Source organism: Neolamprologus brichardi, chromosome 23 (assembly GCF_056152115.1).
Source record: "Neolamprologus brichardi isolate AB-2024 chromosome 23, ASM5615211v1, whole genome shotgun sequence".
In the NCBI taxonomy this organism is placed as follows: Eukaryota; Metazoa; Chordata; class Actinopteri; order Cichliformes; family Cichlidae; genus Neolamprologus; species Neolamprologus brichardi.
In genome coordinates this window covers 41,278,711-41,297,869 of record NC_142125.1, presented here as the reverse complement: position 1 = coordinate 41,297,869, position 19,159 = coordinate 41,278,711, and the positions used below count along the sequence as shown (strand labels likewise).

The 19,159-nt window shown below is 45.7% G+C and overlaps 1 protein-coding gene across 2 annotated transcripts in view; it reads left to right on the top strand.

Annotated features, from left to right (window-relative positions):
- Positions 1-19,159, top strand: part of LOC102784618 (histone deacetylase 4-like) — a 91,917-nt gene that overhangs the window by 22,697 nt on the left and 50,061 nt on the right. Inside the window, exons 3-4 of one of the 2 annotated variants that reach the window (XM_087835627.1) lie at positions 1,453-1,521; positions 12,109-12,413. In XM_087835627.1, coding sequence (XP_087691753.1) covers positions 1,453-1,521; positions 12,109-12,413 — 374 coding nt within the window. Of the gene's footprint in view, positions 1-1,406; positions 1,522-12,108; positions 12,414-19,159 lie in introns of those variants that run through there. The other variant, XM_087835626.1, reaches the window with a different exon arrangement.

Here is a 19,159-nt window from a genome sequence, read left to right as displayed (position 1 = left end):
TTGTAATATTTCCTCGCTCTTTACATAAAGTCTGCAGGAGTTTGAATTTGAATGTCACCTGTTTTCAAACCTGTGTGGATCTGTTTCAACAGGGCCAAATGTGACTCAAGCCCACGCCCAAGCCCTCACTTGTTGGGGGGGACAGGGTGGTTGAAGGTGGAGGGTTCGGGGGTACTGGTGCATCAAGGTGGCGCGAGACGAATGCACGTACATAATCAGCGCAAAACGCATCCCTCCAGCTTCGAGGCTAATTAAGAGCGTGCGTCTGTGTGTATGTGCCCGTCTGGTCCAGAGAGAATTCCAGAAATAGATCACGCACAGCGAGGCGCTCGCCCGTTTCCCTCTCCTCTTTTTCTCTTTTTGATGCCTCCGGAGGGATTTTACATGGATTTTCATCTCGCGTCCAAAAGGAATAATTGCATATTTGTGCCCCTCAGATGTTTTTGAGCCTCGTGCTCAGGATTTTTAGATGTAAATGTATTTATGTGCAGATGGCTCAGGTGCTCGTGTTTACTATGAATACACACACATGTAGAGGATGGATGCAGCAGCAGTAGTCGCAGGTTTGTGTGCGCTTGCAATGCATGCACTATTTCAATGTCAGTGTTTTTTTTCTCTCGTTTCGCCGTTTCGTTGCTTTTTCCTCCATCTTTCCATCGCCTCATCATCCCTGCTTCCCTCTACCTCTCTCCCCTCTTACCCCCTCCATCCCCTGATGCATCCTCCTCCTCCTCCTCCTCCACTACCCTTCTCCGTGGCTCTGCTTTTTATAGCCATGTCTTCCCAGGGCTCGGCAGCTACAAAAGCCTTTTCATGTTGCCACTATAATTACAGCCTCCACACACACACACACACACACACACACACACACACACACAGACATGCGCACACATGCACATTAGAGGAGTGTCTTTGTGTCTGTATGCATGTGCGTTGTGTGTGTGCTCCTGCATGTGCCGTTACACACAAAAGGGTGAGCTATTTTTACCTCTCTCCCTCCCTCCCTCTCCTCCTCTCCATCGCTCCCCCCACCTCCCACCACCGCCACCACCATCCCCCTCATCCCTCTCTGCCGCCGCTGCTTGCTGCCAGCCACATTTGCTATGCTGAGCACAGGCAGCATCAGTCGAGCCCCAACTCCTCTCCTCTCCTCTCGCACGCCGAACTCGCGCGCCCCTCGGCGTCCCCTCAGAGCTTTTCCGAGCACCCCCGCGGTCGCGAAGACCCTCCGTGCATTCACCGCTCGCTTTCTCTCTCCGGCCAATGGAACGCGCTCAGGCGTCGGTACCGTTGCCGCTGCACGCGCCGGCCGCAGCGCAGATGACCTGAAGCCCGCTTGTTTGCACTGTGGCTGTCTTTCTTTTCAAAAACTGCCCGATTAGGTTTGTCGCTGGAAGCTTGTCTCAATGTTGCGGACCATATTTGAAGCGGAGTGTTCTCTCTCTCCCACAGAGGGAATCCTGGGAAAGGAGCAGCCGCTCGAGGTCCTGAAGACATCGGCGCTCAACCACATCCCAACAGGTTGGACACTCTGGATGTTTGTTTGGGTGCACGTGTATGTGTGTGTGAGCTTCTATAAACCAGAGCGCGCGTGTGTGTGTGTGTGTGTGTGTGTGTGTGTGTGTGTGTACAGACGTGATTTCACTATTAACCACATCCTGTGTGACTTTGCATGCGTATTTGTTTCTCCTGGGATGTCATAAATTGTGCCGTTTGTGAAGTGCCATCACGTCAGAGACGTCTCTTCACTTTGTCCGACTGAAGGTTGACGGCGTTTGACGGGGGGACGCCGTACTTCTGTTTTATTTACGCTGGTGTCTCAGCGTGCCGTTTGTTTTTCCTTTTTCTTGTTTTTTTTGCTGAATGACAATCCAGCAGTCTGTTTGCGAGCTCACGTGAAACTACACCAAAACAAACTATTCCACACAGTTTCATCTCCCCCAAACCAATCACACCACTTCCTGTGAACCCCCCCACACCAAGTATGCTCAAATCGCCAAGTGTTTATTAGCAGCATACAAGCGTGGAGAGTTGATAGCAGTGAGAGGACAGAGGAGAGATGGAGCAGCGCAGAGGGAGGCCAGAGTACAGGAGTGAAAGGGGCACAGATGGAGAGATGAGGTAATGTGAAGGAGAAAGTCTGAGGTAATATATGCATAATGCATTATCTAATTCAGCAATGAGGGCGCTTCTAATGCTTCGAACACAGAGACATTTGGATTGTTGTGGTTGAAAAATAGTTACGAAAGAAAACAAAAATGGCAAAAGGCTGATTCATAAATTTCCTCCCCGTGCTGCTCTTTCCACGGCTCTCCCAGAGCAGCGATGGAGACGTGCTGTGAGCTGGAACAGCCTGTTGCTTCAGGGGAACAAACAGCAAAGTTTCATCTTTGGTTCGACCCGAAGCGTCTTGGTCTTTCACGCGCTTCACGCGCTCTCTCTGTTGGGGTTGTTTTCTGCGCGCCTTCCGGCTGCGCTGATAAAATATTGAAATCTGCCGGAGTGACTTCATCAGATATTCTCCAAATCTGTTGTCTTGGATACAGAGCGGCTCGGGGCCCTGCGCTTTGGTGCGACCCCAGACCGTTTGGTTCTTTCTCCTGAGAAGCGAGAGCTGCGGGAAATCTTAGCATCTACATCGCTGCATCATTAAAGCCCTGGACGCTTTTGTCATGTGATCCTAATGTAACCACATGCTGGTGGTTGCATCTTAGCACACAGTGCAAAGCTCTGCTCGGTGCACCTGCACGCAGCTACGCAGGTCCATTTTTAACCAGCGTTGTGTTTATGTTTTTTTTTACCGAATAAATTGTTTCCTGCAAATCTGCAGAAGCTCAAAGTAGAAACGTCGTGATTTAGCCGCAGACTCTGGTGCCAGCGTCTTGTTTGTTAGGATGCTGACATGTCTTATGTAATGCTAAACTGACTGCTTGGAGGTTTTGAAGTGCTAGTTAGACATATCAGGCATTGAAAAAAGAAGTGGCACTGCTTTCAGACATTCTCTAGTCCAAGGAATAAATTGAAGAATAAAATAGTCGGCAGATCATTCGATCAAAAAATGACATCGTTGCACGGCGTTAGCTTGGCGTTAGCTTGGGCCTCAAAGTCGAGCTCATCCACAGTCACGTCAGACCAGCTGGTGGTGTGCTGTGCTCTGTTTGGTCAATTTCATGTGAGGTTGACTTTTTAAGTATCTTTACGCTACCCTCAGCTGCTGGGATCTGCAAGCTGCTTTGCAACCCACCTCGCCCCTTTTGTTGGACCCCAGCTCCTCCTTTCACGACCTTTTTTTTTCTTTGCTACTGATTTGTGTTTAATGGTTCTGCTGCTCTCAACCTCTGGGTTTCCATGTCTGCAGATTGAAGAGGAGGTGCTAAAAATAATATTCATATAAATAAATAAAGTAATGCAAATGGCCGACTTCCTGTTTTACTGCTTTGCTGTCACTTTAAATTGAGTGTAGCATTACAAGTATGAGAACAAATGTTTTCTTGATCTGAAATATGAACAAATCAGCTGATGATAAACAAGGAAAACTGACAAATTTGACAACCCCCCCCCCCTCCTCCCCCTGCAGAAGTAGATGTACAGTGGGGCAAAAAAGTATTTAGTCAGCCACCGATTGTGCAAGTTCCCCCACTTAAAATGATGACAGAGGTCAGTAATTTGCACCAGAGGTACACTTCAACTGTGAGAGACAGAATGTGAAAAAAAAATCCATGAATTCACATGGTAGGATTTGTAAAGAATTTATTCGTAAATCAGGGTGGAAAATAAGTATTTGGTCAATAACAAAAATACAACTCAATACTTTGTAACATAACCTTTGTTGGCAATAACAGAGGTCAAACGTTTACTATAGGTCTTTACCAGGTTTGCACACACAGTAGCTGGTATTTTGGCCCATTCCTCCATGCAGATCTTCTCAAGAGCAGTGATGTTTTGGGGCTGTCGCCGAGCAACACGGACTTTCAACTCCCGCCACAGATTTTCTATGGGGTTGAGGTCTGGAGACTGGCTAGGCCACTCCAGGACTTTCAAATGCTTCTTACGGAGCCACTCCTTTGTTGCCCGGGCGGTGTGTTTTGGATCATTGTCATGTTGGAAGACCCAGCCTCGTTTCATCTTCAAAGTTCTCACTGATGGAAGGAGGTTTTGGCTCAAAATCTCACGATACTTGGCCCCATTCATTCTGTCCTTAACACGGATCAGTCGTCCTGTCCCCTTGGCAGAAAAACAGCCCCATAGCATGATGTTTCCACCCCCATGCGTCACAGTAGGTATGGTGTTCTTGGGATGCAACTCAGTATTCTTCTTCCTTGAGTTGAGTTGAGTTTATACCAAAAAGTTCTACTTTGGTTTCATCTGACCACATGACATTCTCCCAATCCTCTGCTGTATCATCCATGTGCTCTCTGGCAAACTTCAGACGGGCCTGGACATGCACTGGCTTCAGCAGCGGAACACGTCTGGCACTGCGGGATTTGATTCCCTGCCGTTGTAGTGTGTTACTGATGGTGACCTTTGTTACTTTGGTCCCAGCTCTCTGCAGGTCATTCACCAGGTCCCCCCGTGTGGTTCTGGGATCTTTGCTCACCGTTCTCATGATCATTTTGACCCCACGGGATGAGATCTTGCGTGGAGCCCCAGATCGAGGGAGATTATCAGTGGTCTTGTATGTCTTCCATTTTCTGATGATTGCTCCCACAGTTGATTTTTTCACACCAAGCTGCTTGCCTATTGTAGATTCACTCTTCCCAGTCTGGTGCAGGTCTACAATTCTTTTCCTGGTGTCCTTCGAAAGCTCTTTGGTCTTGGCCATGGCGGAGTTTGGAGTCTGACTGGTTGAGGCTGTGGACAGGTGTCTTTTATACAGATGATGAGGTCAAACAGGTGCCATTCATACAGGTAACGAGTGGGGGACAGAAAAGCTTCTTACAGAAGACGTTACAGGTCTGTGAGAGCCAGGGATTTTCCTTGTTTGAGGTGACCAAATACTTATTTTCCAACCTGATTTACGAATAAATTCTTTACAAATCCTACCATGTGAATTCATGGATTTTTTTTTTCACATTCTGTCTCTCACAGTTGAAGTGTACCTCTGGTGCAAATTACTGACCTCTGTCATCATTTTAAGTGGGGGAACTTGCACAATCGGTGGCTGACTAAATACTTTTTTGCCTCACTGTAGTTCAGAGCGCTCACCTCTCACTGATGGTGCACACCTACTCTACTGAACGCATCTTTGCGTTGAAGCCCTCACCATCCTCTATTTGTGCGTCATCCCAGATAGCAAGGTCTGACACGCTTAATTTAAAGACTTCTGCACGTACCGCACCTCGGCTTCACACGTCGCCCCGCTCTAGATCTCACATGTTGTGTCTCTGCCGTCTCCTTCCTGTTAGCCCGCGGTGCCGCAGACCGCTCTGTGATGTCATTGAGACGGCGACAAGTCGGGGCTTGCATTCAGAAGAACAGGACTTGCTGCACCTCGACACGTTTCCCAACCTGTTCCCTTTCCCTACTTAGCCCGAGGTCTGTTTGTGTTTTTTTACTTTTCTTTTTTTGGAGGTCGCCGGGCCGTTTCAGAGCCAGTCTCGCTCTGATAGCTCTCACTGAGAGAAAAACTAAGAGATGTTCACGCAGCCCGCTCTCAGAGGCCGATAAAGCGACCGCAGCTCTTTTCCATCATCAACAGATGTGCTACTTGTTGCCTCTCGTCGCACCCTGCTGCTAAACTCACTGTGAAACCTGTTCTTTGTCTCTTTGCACGGCGCCAGAAAATAAAAAGAGGGAGACCTCAGTCACATTTTGCTTCTCTAAACAGCTCCGCTCGGCTCTCAGTATGACATCTATTAAGCCTAATGAGTGTGGAGCTCAGCGAGTCAGACCGTGGGATATACGCCGTGCTATCGAGTCTCAAATCAGAGACGCCAGCCCTCTGCATTGTCTGGTATAAATAGATCCGCAATTGGAGCCAGAAGAGTTGTGGAGTGCGCCCGAGGGGTTGTAAACAGATTGTGATTTGTTGCGGAGAGATGGAGGGAAGAAAGGTGGAGAGGAGGGAGGGAGGGAGGGAGCTGCCGAGCGGGTAAGGACACAAAATAGGGCTGCAGGATAGGGGACATGGGGAGGGAGGGTGCAGGAACAGCTGACAGGGAAGGTGGCAAATGGGGACAAAGTTGTTAGATGAAAGGTTATGTGCTGTCAGAGGTTGTCGTTGATGCTCAGAGATCTTCTGTGTAAACTTCAAGGAAGAAAAGGGGAACAGAGATTTGAGGCTTCAGCCGTCTTTGTCTTTCCTCTCTGAGGCCTGAGCTGATCCAAGAGGAAACAAACTGGAAGTGAGCTGGAGTCCTCGCTCCTGTCAACTCTGATTCAGGTGCAGCTGCGCAAGAAGCCTGGAAGTCCCTGCGGTCGCAGAGACGGCACGTTTGTTAGTGTTTTGGTTTTGGTGGAAGTGCCCTCATATGATCTTCTATCTGGCCAACGTCAGTAAACTGAGGTACGTGTTTGACGTCTGTGCTTGTACACGGAGACGTGCCGATACGAGAGGTCGGTCTCAAAGGATTTTCACTGTGAATGTTTTTGTTTTGTTTTTGTTTTTTTGAAGTATGCCCCTCCTGTGCTCGCGCTTAGTTAAGATCGCGTCACGTGTGTTTGACATGTAAATTCGAGGCTGCCTTGATATTCATTCAAGCGAAATAAGATTGTGAATAAACATCTACTGTATGCAGTTTATTGACCTTGACCAAGTCATTCACAGAATAAAGCATCCACAGTAAGACAGCGTGAGCGAGCAGACTCCCCCTAAGAGAAATCTTTATTTATGCCCAGTGGTGATGTGAAGATTCTCCAAATGCACAGTTTGTGTCATACATTCATGTTTTTCCATGAAAAGGAGCTAAAAAAAGAAATAATTTAATGTATTTCCACTTCACACTTTACCTGAAAAACCTTTAAACAGTAACCTTGCTGTGTTGATTTATTGAATTGATTTTCAACTAGGATAATCACAATAAGCACAAACACATATATTCACACAAACATAAGCATTTGTCATTTTTACCTCCAAAAAGTGGTCGGTTGCTCACTTGGCCTGTGTGAGACCTGTAGTACGGATCATCTGGCAAGTTGCTGGGAAAATTACAAAAAGTTGCTGATAGATGCTGTAAAATGACTACCAGTGCCGCAGGCTTAGAAACTAGTAGTTTACCACCCGGTAACCACCGATTTCTATGGAAAACTGTATTCAGTGACTGGTTGGCAACTGGTTGCTGGAGGTTGCTGGCAGTCACTAGAGTGAGGTCAGTCACTTTGCATGCAAAGCACACACTTGTCTGGAAACTACCGGTGACGAAGGTAATCTGTTAGCTCCTAAAACAAAGAACAGTTTCACCGTAGCAACCTCGAGCAACCCCTTACCAACCTGCCATAGATTACTCAGTTTTCCCTCATGAGGTCTCCGGCTGGTGTCAGCATTTGATTCCACAGCAACTTCCAGAAATCTCCAGCAACCAACTCTGGGCCTGTGTGATTGGGGCCCAACATGTCAGTAGTTTCCCTCCCAGTTCGCCTGTTTACATTTACGCACTGAGCTGCTGCACTTAACTTTTACCAAGTTTGTGCGTCCCGTAGACGTTTTTGTTATAACGCAATGAAACCTCTGCAGCCAGAGCAGCAGGATGACGTGTGAAAGCATTATTGTATCATTTAAACGTTTAACCTACCTCTAAAAATACTTTAAATACTTTTTACAAGCATATATTTTATAGTTTACGGTCATTAAATGTCATAAGATGGACTTTTTCTTGTTGACTTTGTCAACCCGTTTGCCTGATAAAAAGTATCTGTTGTTACTGTTCAGAGTTCAGCTAATCGTTCAGGCTGTAAATGTAAAACTCGCCTGTAGGACAGGAAGCTGTAAATACCAAATTCACATATCTTCTATCGACAGTTATTTTTAGTTTAGTAGAACCGTTTGCATGAAGGACAAACGCTGTGCTCGCTGAGAGCCAGGTAGTCGTCAGAGCGATGTTGCAGTACAGAGCTCACGTGCACCTTCAGCTGTTCTTCTGAACAGAATTTCAAAATAAAATGAAAATGCTGGGATTTTTTATTTTTATTTTAAAAAGCCACTTTAGATTCATCTGAGTTGGTCGAGATATAATTGATTGAAGAGTTTAACATTGATCCCAAATTTAACTCCGATCCTGCAGCATTGATACATCTGGGATCCTCAGTCTGTTCACCTGAAACCATTTTGCGGTTTTATTTGTTTGGGAAATGTAGGCAAATTCCAGGCTGGGAATACGAGCTCACAGCATTTAAACCGCAAGGGGATGGGGGGGGATAGTTATTACAAGTAAAAGGGGGAGGGAGGGGCAAAAAGGCATGCGAGCCGGTTCAGATGGGACGGCCCGCCGAGTGAGCGCGAGAGGGGGGAAGAGACATCAGTGTCTACAAACTAGCATGGAGGGTTTTCCTTGGCCTTAGAAGTAAAGAGCAGAGAGGGTATGGGAGGAGAGAGAGCTGTGAGTGTGAGACAGAGTGTGACGCTGGTTCCTGGAAAAGCAGAGGGCTGCAGAATAAACAGGCTGCATGCCTGAGACTGCCCTGTGATGTCACCACTGGGCAAACGAGGGACGAGGGGAGGAGAGAGAGAGGAGCAGAGAGAGAGAGAGACGCCCATCAGGTTAAAACAGGAGGCGGGGGGGCGAATGCAGAGCCAAAAGTGACAGAGGCTGAGCTGGAAAAGACAAGTCAGATGTGCAGGACGTACCGTCCTTCCTTGTAACGGCCCTAAAGGAAGAAGAAGGAAGAGGGGGGAGGAAAAACAAGGAGGAGAGGACGAAGAGGAGGAGGAGGAGAGCACTGATGGGTGCGTTTAACGGCCGCTCTGATTCTCACCTTTCTCTCGTCTTTTCTGCTTCATCTTCTCCTTTTGTGCGGCTCGCCGGTGCCTGAGATGTGAGGTGTGTTTGTGCGTGACCATCAGCGAGAGAGTGTGTGAGGCTTGTGTGTGTTTCCTTGTGGCAGAAGAACACAATGTTCGGGGAGAGAGTGTGTTTATGAGTTATGGATTTGCATTGGGCACGATTGGAGCCGCGGCACTTTGATAAGTGTCGTTTTCAGCCGTAAACACATCTCCCGTGTGCTTCCCCCTCCTCTCTCAGCACTTGCTTTAGCTGATATTAGATGAGAAAAAAATGAATGAAAAAGGAAGAAATGGGCCTTATTCCAACCAGGACGTCAGATTGCAGGCCTGAAAGTGCAGCATGGAGTCCTTTTTAACCTTCAGCTACAGAGGACTGTGAAGTAGCTCGTTCAGACGCGGGAATAATGACTGAAGAGCAAGAAAAGCAACTTTTCAAAGCAGAAGAGGCCAGTGCTCTCAAACAGCCTGCTGAAAGAATTACGCTGATAAGCTTTTGATAAAACTTTAGTTGTGTACAGGTTAAACTCACGCCTCAGTTCTTCAAAGGGTGTGATGAGATGGTGAGTCTTTTCAGGACCTTTGGAGGTCCAGAGCTTAAATACAGCGTGTGCATTTAACTGCTTTGTCCTTTACTGCTGGACTGGTCTGTGGAGCAGTTTCTCTTTTAAATAGTTGAGTGATTTTTACAGCTCCTGCAATGTGTCACATACAAGTTTGATGTTATTCATTACATGAACAGGTAGAGACATTCATCCATCAGCTTCTTTAAGACCTTTAGACACGTAACTTTTGATTATTTTGCGTGTAAAAAAGTTATTTTGGACTCAATAAAGCAGAGGTTCACAACCACGAATCGGATCAAGCTTGACTTTTTCAGATTTTTCTGATCCAAATGAACAGATTTGACCAATAAGATACTGCATTTGGCAACAAGCGTGTTTGTAGCTCAAAAGTGCTGAAAATAAAATCACATGCTTCTGCTTTTGGATGAACGCAGAATCGCTGGTTCTTTGTTTTTATGTTAAGAAACATCAGGAGCAGCTCGGCGTCGCTTTTCAGGCTGAATCATTCGTAAAAACGCAACGTTTTCAGCATATAAACACAACAGGTTTGCATCTGAAAATGTCTGTATTTCGTGTAGTTTGTAAATCTCATGGAAATCTTCCATCAAGCCAATCACGGCTGACAGCGGTACGTGAGTTTCACTACAACCTCAGGAGCCGCTTCCTTCTTTAAAAAGCAAAACCCAAAGTTTTTTATTTATCTTTAGATGGGACTCCTTCTCCGTCTTTCCTCTGCACAGTGATTCACGGCTGTGGGAGTTCGTCTGTCTTAAACGAGCTCACCTCGCTCCGTCCCTCCTCGCCTGCTGGTCGGTTTCCAGATTGTAACCATGGTCGCTTCTAAAATGAGCAAAGGGCCAGAGAGGAGCCAAAACTCAGGGCGTTGCTGCATTTTTAGTTAAATATTGGGGACCTTGTTAAGCAGATTCACAAATGGAAAAGGAAATGAAAGAACAAAACAATCCAACCATGTAGGTTCTTTTCTTGGAAGGAAAGCAAGAGCCGGCTAAACGAAGGGATCTCATGACGGGGAGATGTCGAAGCTCATGTCCTGCAGGGTTGAAACAAATCAACCAGCGCGGACTCGACTCATACGTTGTTGTTGTTTTTTAAAATCCCCCACATGACGACAAGTCCTTAAGGAGCCGCTGGGTGTTGCTGCCCTGTTCTCCGATGGCGTGGATGGCAGCAACCATGTGGATGTTTCACCCCGGCACACGGAAAACACCGGCGAGAAGGCGGCGAGCCGAGTCGTTTGAGATGTGCAGTTACACTGGAGCACGTTCAGAAGTTTTTTCTCTGGTCTGTCTGCAATCCACTGTAAGGATCTTCCATAAGAGGCTTTTTGCACGTCTCTGTGATGCAGCGAGAGCGTCTGTGCTGCAACAAACTGGAAATGTATCAGATTTTTCTGAGGAAAACAAAAAAACGTGATCAGTTTGTTGCTATTTGAAAGGTCGAGCACGAATATGATATCCTCAAAAAAAAAAAGAGTGTGTGTGTGTGTTTTCTATAAGCAGACCTGGCTCTGAACCCTCCTATTAAGTGTGCTGCTGATGGTGTGTTTGCCTCTTTATTAACACAAAGTTCCTTCAAGTATCTCTGGCTCTCGCTGCGCTCTCTGCAAACATGTAGGTAAATAATCAGCCAATCAACTCCTATTTATTCAGATTAAATGGGGAGGAAGCTGCCTGATTGGAGGGCTTCCTGGGCAGTGATTTGTGCGCAGCCGGGCTCCAGGTCAATGCGATCTTTGTGGGGAGACGCCGGGCTGCTGCAATTACACACGAAACCGGATTGTTTGGCTTTTTTTGTATATACAAAAGAGACGAGGGGACAAACGGGCGCTATTTTTATGCAAGCTTTATTTAACACTTTCTCTCAGGGATCAGAGGGCAGGGATGACTGTTGGAAAACATTCCTGGAAGTGGTATAAGCAGGAAAAAGCAACATATATGTGGCTATTAAGGTGATTTATTATCAGGAGAAATCCTTTGGCCTTACATTGCACGTTCACTTGAGGCCGGGTTTTGAAATGAAGGCGAGCAGATACGCAGGTTTGCTTCCGTCCTGAAACTGCACAGCTGCTGGGGAGCACGAGCGGCCTTGTTAATTAAAACCGCAGAGCTTCGAGTCTCTTTTCAGGCAGGTAGAAACACAGAACAGTTAGTAGGGCTTTGATTTAATCCCATTCATCCATGCAACCTTGCAGCTTTAGTAAGTGCTCGAGAACAGGATCAATGTGACGCATGTGAACATGTTACAGAGAGCTGTTGGGATCCACTTTTTCCTATTTTCTGCTGCCTGCGCGTCAATAGACTGTTATTAATTGCTTTCACTTGATAGTGGGCCCAATCTGCAAGAGTTTCTAAGCTTGATTTTGCTACTTTTGATGCTGCTAAAAATACCCGAGGAGCTGATGCTCGCTGAGTGTCTGGAGAGGCTTTCGGTTAGAAAACACGTCCTTGAGTGTTTTAATAATCTGTGGTGAGATGATGGTGACGATAATGTTCGCAGCTCGCTTTGCTGTGAGGTGTCACCACCTGTCAGGAGCAAACTAAAACAGCACATGCCTTTCTTCTTCTCTCCCATCATCCTCCCTTGCAGTCGACATCAACTCTGCGCTGCCCCTTCGTCTCCCTCCGGCCGCCATCCCCATGGATTTGCGCGTGGACCATCACCAGCAGCAGCAGCAGGTGTCCTCGCTCTCCCCGCCCGCCCAGCAGTCGCCCGGCCAGCCCGGCGGCGGCAGCGTGGTGGCGGCATCGGTGCACGAGCAGCAGCTGCAGGCCGAGCTGCTGGCCCTGAAACAGAAGCAGCAGATCCAGCGGCAGATCCTCATCGCAGAGTTCCAGAGGCAGCACGAGCAGCTGTCCCGCCAGCACGAGGCCCAGCTGCAGGAGCACATTCAGGTACGGCCGCGGTTGTGTTTGTCAATGAATGAAGTTCAAGTGCTGGAAAAAAAGGAGGCATTCAAAACAAATCCGAAACATTTGGCCCACGTTTTCCAGAAATAGCACGAACAGGCCTTAAAGCTGCAGATTCACAGCAGCCAAAAGAAAAGCAGTTAAAGCAGTTAAAGCTGTGACGGGCCGGCAGGATTATTTGGACGTGATTGCACAGTGTTTCCACCAATCACAGTTAGTTCACCTGTGAGTCCATCTGTGAACAATGCTGGAAGAAAATGTTTTTCTAGACTTGACAAGAAACACAATAAATCCAGTAGGAGGCTTTCTGTGCCGCCTGTTCAGAACATTTCAACTTAACAGCAGCGCTTTCACCGCTCCAACCCTGTTCTGATCCGGTTCGGAAATGATTTAAATCCACCCTCAGTAGTAGGCACGCTCCATGATTCAGGAGCTCGTAGACAAACCTTTTTTTCTGCTTGACTTTATCAGTCTGGGGGAATTTTTTCAGTCTTCTTTAGTCTGCTTCCATTTACTGTGGGTTGCAGCCACTCGTTTATGCGCAGCTCTTAATGTCTGACCGCAGTATTTCAGTCGGTTTGAGGTCTGGACTTTTTCATTCTTTATTTTGCAGATTTGTTGTTGAAAAAGTTGAAAATTCAGTTCAATTCAACTTTATTTATACAGGGCCGAATCACAACAAGAGTCGCAGAAGCGCTTTAGATAGGCACAACTTTCTAGAAGCAAATAATACACACAGCCTTGTTTGTGTTGCATCACCTTTATCAAGTACTCCCACTCGGACTAGTTCACTTCAGTTTTATTTATATAGCACCAAATCACACGAGTCGCCTCGAAGCGCTTTATAATGTAAAGACAGAGAAAAACCCAACAATCAGACTATGAGCAACCACTTGGAGACAGTGGGGAGGAAAAACTCCCTTTTAACAGGAAGAAACCTCAGGCAGAATCAGGCTCAGGGAGGTAGGCCACCGACGGCGACTAGTTGGGGTTGAGAGGAGGAAGACAGGATAAAAGACATGCTGTGGATTAATCATAACTAATGACCAAATACAGAGAGGAGTATAAGCACAGAAACACCCGGTGCATCATGGGAAGCGTCAGCAGCTTAGATCAATTGTAGGATAACTAAGGGAGGATTCAGGGTCAAGTGATCCAGCCCTAACTATATGCTTTATCATATCTGCCTCCTGAATCCAAACTGGGAGCTGGTTCCACAGATGGACCTGAAAGCTGAAGGCTCTGCCTCCCATTCGACTTTTAAATATTCACCACTGGGCTTTAAAAGCAGCAGAGTATTGAAAACAGAAACAGCCTCTTCTGGTCCACATGTCAGCAGATCAGCATTGGACCTGGTCGCGGTCTTTTCAGAGGACTGCACACAAGCACATTTACGTAGGTTGCAGACTCAGAAGGCCCAGTTTAGGCAAATACCTACCCACTTTACCGTAAATTCACCGTAACATGGCTATTGGGTAACTGCTAATAGCTAAACGGCTAACATTAATGTGTTGATGTTTGTTATAACTTTTAAATACGTCAGTGTGGTTGAAACAGGAGCTTTACTGACCTGTTGAAATTCCTCAGAGTGATTTGAGTGTTTTGAGCGTCAGCCGCTTCAGCTGGAGGCATCGACACTGCTGCAAACGGATAATCCTCAAAGAAATTTGATTGGTTACTGATTTTAAATTTGTCAGACATCTGTTAAGCATCTGCTCTCTCTCCACGATCACTGTAAATGCAGCTAATAAGCACTGAAGCAATAAAACTGTTAATATTTTTTGGTTTTTTTTAAATACGCAGGTTGTAATATTGTTGTTGTCAGCGAGGAACAAACGTTGTTTCACTGATTTCACTTGAATTCTTCCATCAGTGTAAAAGCAAAGCAGCGAGCCTGTTACTCAAACCTATTTAAAACTTTCCTAAACAAAGCAAAGACAGACTTTGATGTAGTCTGCCGCGGGATTCTTCATTAGCAGACTAAACTCGGCCTGTGAGAGCTTTAAATGCTGCGAGTGAAGAGGGAGCAGAGAACAAGGAGGCACTCTGCCTTCATTTATTTTAACTCCAGAGATGGAGAAGAGCAATATGAGCGTGTGGTTGAAGTCGGAAAATGTGCGAAAGACTTTTTTTTTTCCTGGTGTTACATAAGTTATGCACAAGCCCTGTTGTAGCCTTACTTTAAATATCCAGAAATATAGTGTGTGCTCAGGGGCGAAGTGAAAAGTGCGGTTTCGTGTGAACGGCCTGGGCTGGACGCTCAGGGAACATCAACAGAGCTGCACAGGAGTGTGCGCTGGAGCTTGGATCACATGTCACAGTGACCTGGAAATACAAAGTGAATCTAGATCATCACGCCCACACTCCCAAGCTTTAATACATCAGCCCCCCCCCCCCCTCCCCCCACCCCCCCCCCCCCCCCCCGAGAGCGCCGGAGCGCTCCCGAGAGGCAGAAATGTCATATAAAGATATTCCAGTATTTGCTCTTTTTTAGAAGAACGCTGCTGTAATATGAATTGTAATACACGCAGATACAGCTGAACTACTTATTATTTCAGGACTTAGAATAAATTGTCTAAAAATGGATTGTGGGGGCAGAAGATTAGATGGCGACGTGCAGGATTACATTAGTTTGAATGTCACGTGCAAGTCGATTCAAACTGCATCTCCTCACTCACTTTTTTGCTCTCTTGATCTCTCACTTGGTTCTCATCTTCCCTCTGTCCAAACCTTTTATTTATTCTTTTCTTTTCTCTTGTTTCTTTCTAGCTCATCTTACCTTTGTCTTTTTGTGCTTCCTTCTTCCTTACTGGTTCTGCTTTTTCCCCTTGTTCTTCCCATCTCTAATTTTCTCTCTTCCTGTTCCTTCTCTCACTTCTTCCTTCTGTCTTCCCATTTTAACCTTTTCCCTCGTTTGTGTCATCTGCTCCTCCTACTTTCTTCTGTCTCTTACTTTTGCTGTACATTTTCTTCATTTAATTGTTTTTGTTTTTGTATTTCACTGTTTTTTTTCTCTTCCTCTAATTTCACTCTATTGTATCTTTTTCCTTTCTAGACGTTTAAAATGATCCATTCAGTCGTGTGAGAAAGTGGGATCATGGTCCTGTTGCACGACCCCGTTTTGGTCCAACTTTATCTGTTGGACAGTAGAGCTGCCACAAACAATTATTCTGATAGTCGACTAGTCACAGATTATTTTTGCGAATAACTAATCAGATCATCATCCATTGGATGTACAGCTTATTGCACCAGCAGCATCTGCTCTTATACAACTATCATTAGCTTACAGCTTTAAGTGTTTAAGGTATGTGCTAACTAAAAATAAATACAAGATGATGGTTTATTAAATTTTAATGAAGTTTGCAGATTGTTTCGGTGAAGTTTAATAAACTCCTTGCTATCTAAAATATAACAGGACACCGGAGTAAATTCTGGAGCATCTCACACTTCTGATAATCAGCTGTCTGCTTGACGTTTATTCAGCTGTGTAAAAACTAACTTTAATCTCAGCCAAACAGATTTACTCAGGAACAAATAAATTACTGAAAAAGCCAAACAATAACATCTTTAAGTTATCTAAGTGACTTATATATCATGTTTAACCTGAGTAGCGAAAGACAGCGGTGGGTTTGAAAACGATTTGCCGGGAGTCCGGTGTTCTCACGCTCTAGTGAGCCTAGCCCCCGGCTAGCTATCGAGCTAGTGGCTAACAGACGTCTCCGAAAACGTCGGAGCGCTTTTGAAAATATGTGGTGTCTTGATAAACTGAGCAGATATTTGAGGTTTACACAGCTACATTCTCGCCTGAAAATATGTTAAACGTTTATTTTGTGACCCAGAAAGAATAATAAGAGTAATATTAAAACTAACTAGCTGCCGCCATTGTTGAAAACTGAGCTGGGCTGCGCTATGAATTCTGGGACACAGCTTCTTCTTCTTCGGGGTTTAACGGCAGCTGGCATCCTTGTACATGCAGTGCTGCCATCTTCTGTTTCAGTCCGTTATTACACTCTTAAATCCTACTACTTATTCCTGCGTCTTTTGTGATCTTACAAAGCTTCAAACAAGCGTCGACTATTAAATCAGTCGTCGACGATCAAAATCGTCGACGTAATCGTGACTAATCGTGGCAGCCCTATTGGACAGATGACCTCACTTTGACTCTAGTGTACTGTGGTATAGCGTAGATTTCATCATTGTATCAATGACTACAAGGTGCCGAGGCCAAATCGTGGCCCTTCACCACCGTGCTTGACAGCTGGTATGATGTATTTGGTTGTTGTGCGTCATGGTCAAACTTTGGTCTCATCCAAAGGACATTGTTTCAGTTTTGTGTTTTGTTCAGATGCAGCTTTGCAAACAGAAATTGTTGTCCTGTTATTTTAAAGAAAAGAGATTTGCCCTTGTTACCCTCCAACCTGTTCAGTCGTTTTCCAGCTGCACTGTCATGAACTTTAACATTTACCATTTTAACTGAAGCCTGCAGCGTCTGAGATGCAGCTCTCGGGTTTTTTGCAGCGTCTCAGAGCATTGCACGCACTGACCTTGAGGTGAATTCGGGGTGAATTGTCCACTCCTGGGAAGACTGGCAACTGTCTTGAATGTTTTGTACTTGTGAATAATCTTTCCCAGTGCAGAATAATGGACTTCAGATTGTTTGGAAATGACCTTACAATGCTTCCCAGACTGATGGGCAGCACGAGTTGCCTTTGTTTTTTCCTCCTTGGCATCGTGTTAACACACAACTGAATGCTCCAGACCAGCAACCTTACAAAACTTCTGCTTTTACAGAGGTGCTCAGAATTACTGGTGATCAGCTAATCAAGTACATATGATTAGCAGGACTTAGCTACTTTTCAATTCAATTTTATTTATATAGCGCCAAATCACAACAAAAGTCGCCTCAAGGCGCTTCATAGATACAGAGGAAAAACCCAACAATCATATGACCCCCTATGAGCAGCACTTTGGCGACAGTGGGAAGGAAAAACTCCCTTTTAACAGGAAGAAACCTCCGGCAGAACCAGGCTCAGGGAGGGGCGGGGCCATCTGCTGTGATTGGTTGGGGTGAGAGAAGGAAGACAGGATAAAAGACATGCTGTGGAAGAGAGACAGAGGTTAATAACAGATATGATTCAATGCAGAGAGGTCTGTTAACACATAGTGAGTGACTGTGGCTCACTAGTGGCTACTAATTACTAAGAAAGCTGGAAGGGTGCACCTCTGCATTTTGTTAAATAATCTGTTGTAGGTTGTATTTACCTCATGTTAAGAGCTGCTGAGGACCAGATTACATTTTACTATGTTCTGATATGTAAAACCTTCAGACTAAAGGGAATTCTGATGCATTTATTGTAAATTTCATACACAGGGCTGCACATAAGTGGTCCACAGGTGTGCATTTGCTGTCAAAATAAAAGACGCACATCAGATAAGAAGTTGGAACGCGCGTTTACGTACATAAGATGTTCTGGAGCAGCGGGAATACGCACTTCTTTTGCGGTGGAGGAACACCAAAGTTTTCCGTCCTGTTTTGTCATTTTTGTGATGCTGAGGGATGAGCGAGGATATCTGAAGGTTTGAGTTGTGGCGGCGCGCAGATGGAGGAGAGTGACGCACAGACTGAGCAGTGAGGCCTGTCCTCAATCAGCCTCATTCACAGCTCCTGTACGTACACACACACAGAGAAATCTACAGCCATTAAAACCTAAACATCCTCTTAAATGTCAGCAAACACTCAAACACATGCCCACAGCAGCAGGCGTACATACGCTGATTCACATGCTAACAACAGGGAACTCTCAGAAATTGAGACAGTCGGAAACTCTTCAGAGTATTTAGTCAAAAAGTGGCAACATTTTCTATAATAATAATAATAATAATAATAATAATAATAATAACGGATTGCATTTATATAGCGCTTTTCGGGGCCCTCAAAGCGCTGTGTGCATCTCTGGCCTAGTGAGCCACAGGGGTTTGGGGTGTGTGAATGTGGGTGGCGAGGTTACTTTGAGCCTCGCCACCCACTCAATCCCTTATCCCCCAACCTTGATTGAAAGACCAAAAAAAAGAAAAAGGATTGAGGCGTCGGGCTGGAAGCCAGCCAGACAGCCGATGAGCTTTTCTCACGGGCCCCGCCTCACCTTCCTCTCACCTTCAGCCGCTAATTTATTCACAGACCGGTCTCGCGCATTTGATTTACCCTGGCGGTAAACACGAGCGCACGTCCCAGCTACTGAGCGTTTATTTACACTTCTTAAAAAAATAAAAAGACGCCATCACGACCTGATTACATGCCGTTACAGTAAACTAATCAAATATTGCCACTGGTTTCACAATGATAAGGGAGAAACGAGCCCAGGGCGTTGATTCCTTGGCACATCAGCGAGAGGTCATTATGTTGCTGGCGGAGTGCAGACAGCTTGCCTATTTATTCCATATTACAAAGTGATTGGGAGGCTTGACTCTGTACTTTATTTTGTTGAAATTAGGGCTGCGAAAAGGGTGAGAGTGAGCTTCAGCCTTGTTTAATTTAATTGATGCTTTTATCCACAGTCAGGCTCTGGGTCTTAGGACACTCAAGTGGGATGAAGAGGTGTCTCCAAGCACAGGTCGGCTTTTACTGTGATTTTATTTTTGACCTTTTTGGTTTCAGGACGAGGCGTCAGGGCACAGGTGAGTTTGTTTCTGCGCTATAAAAGCACAGGAAGGCAGATTTCAGAGCGTTTAAC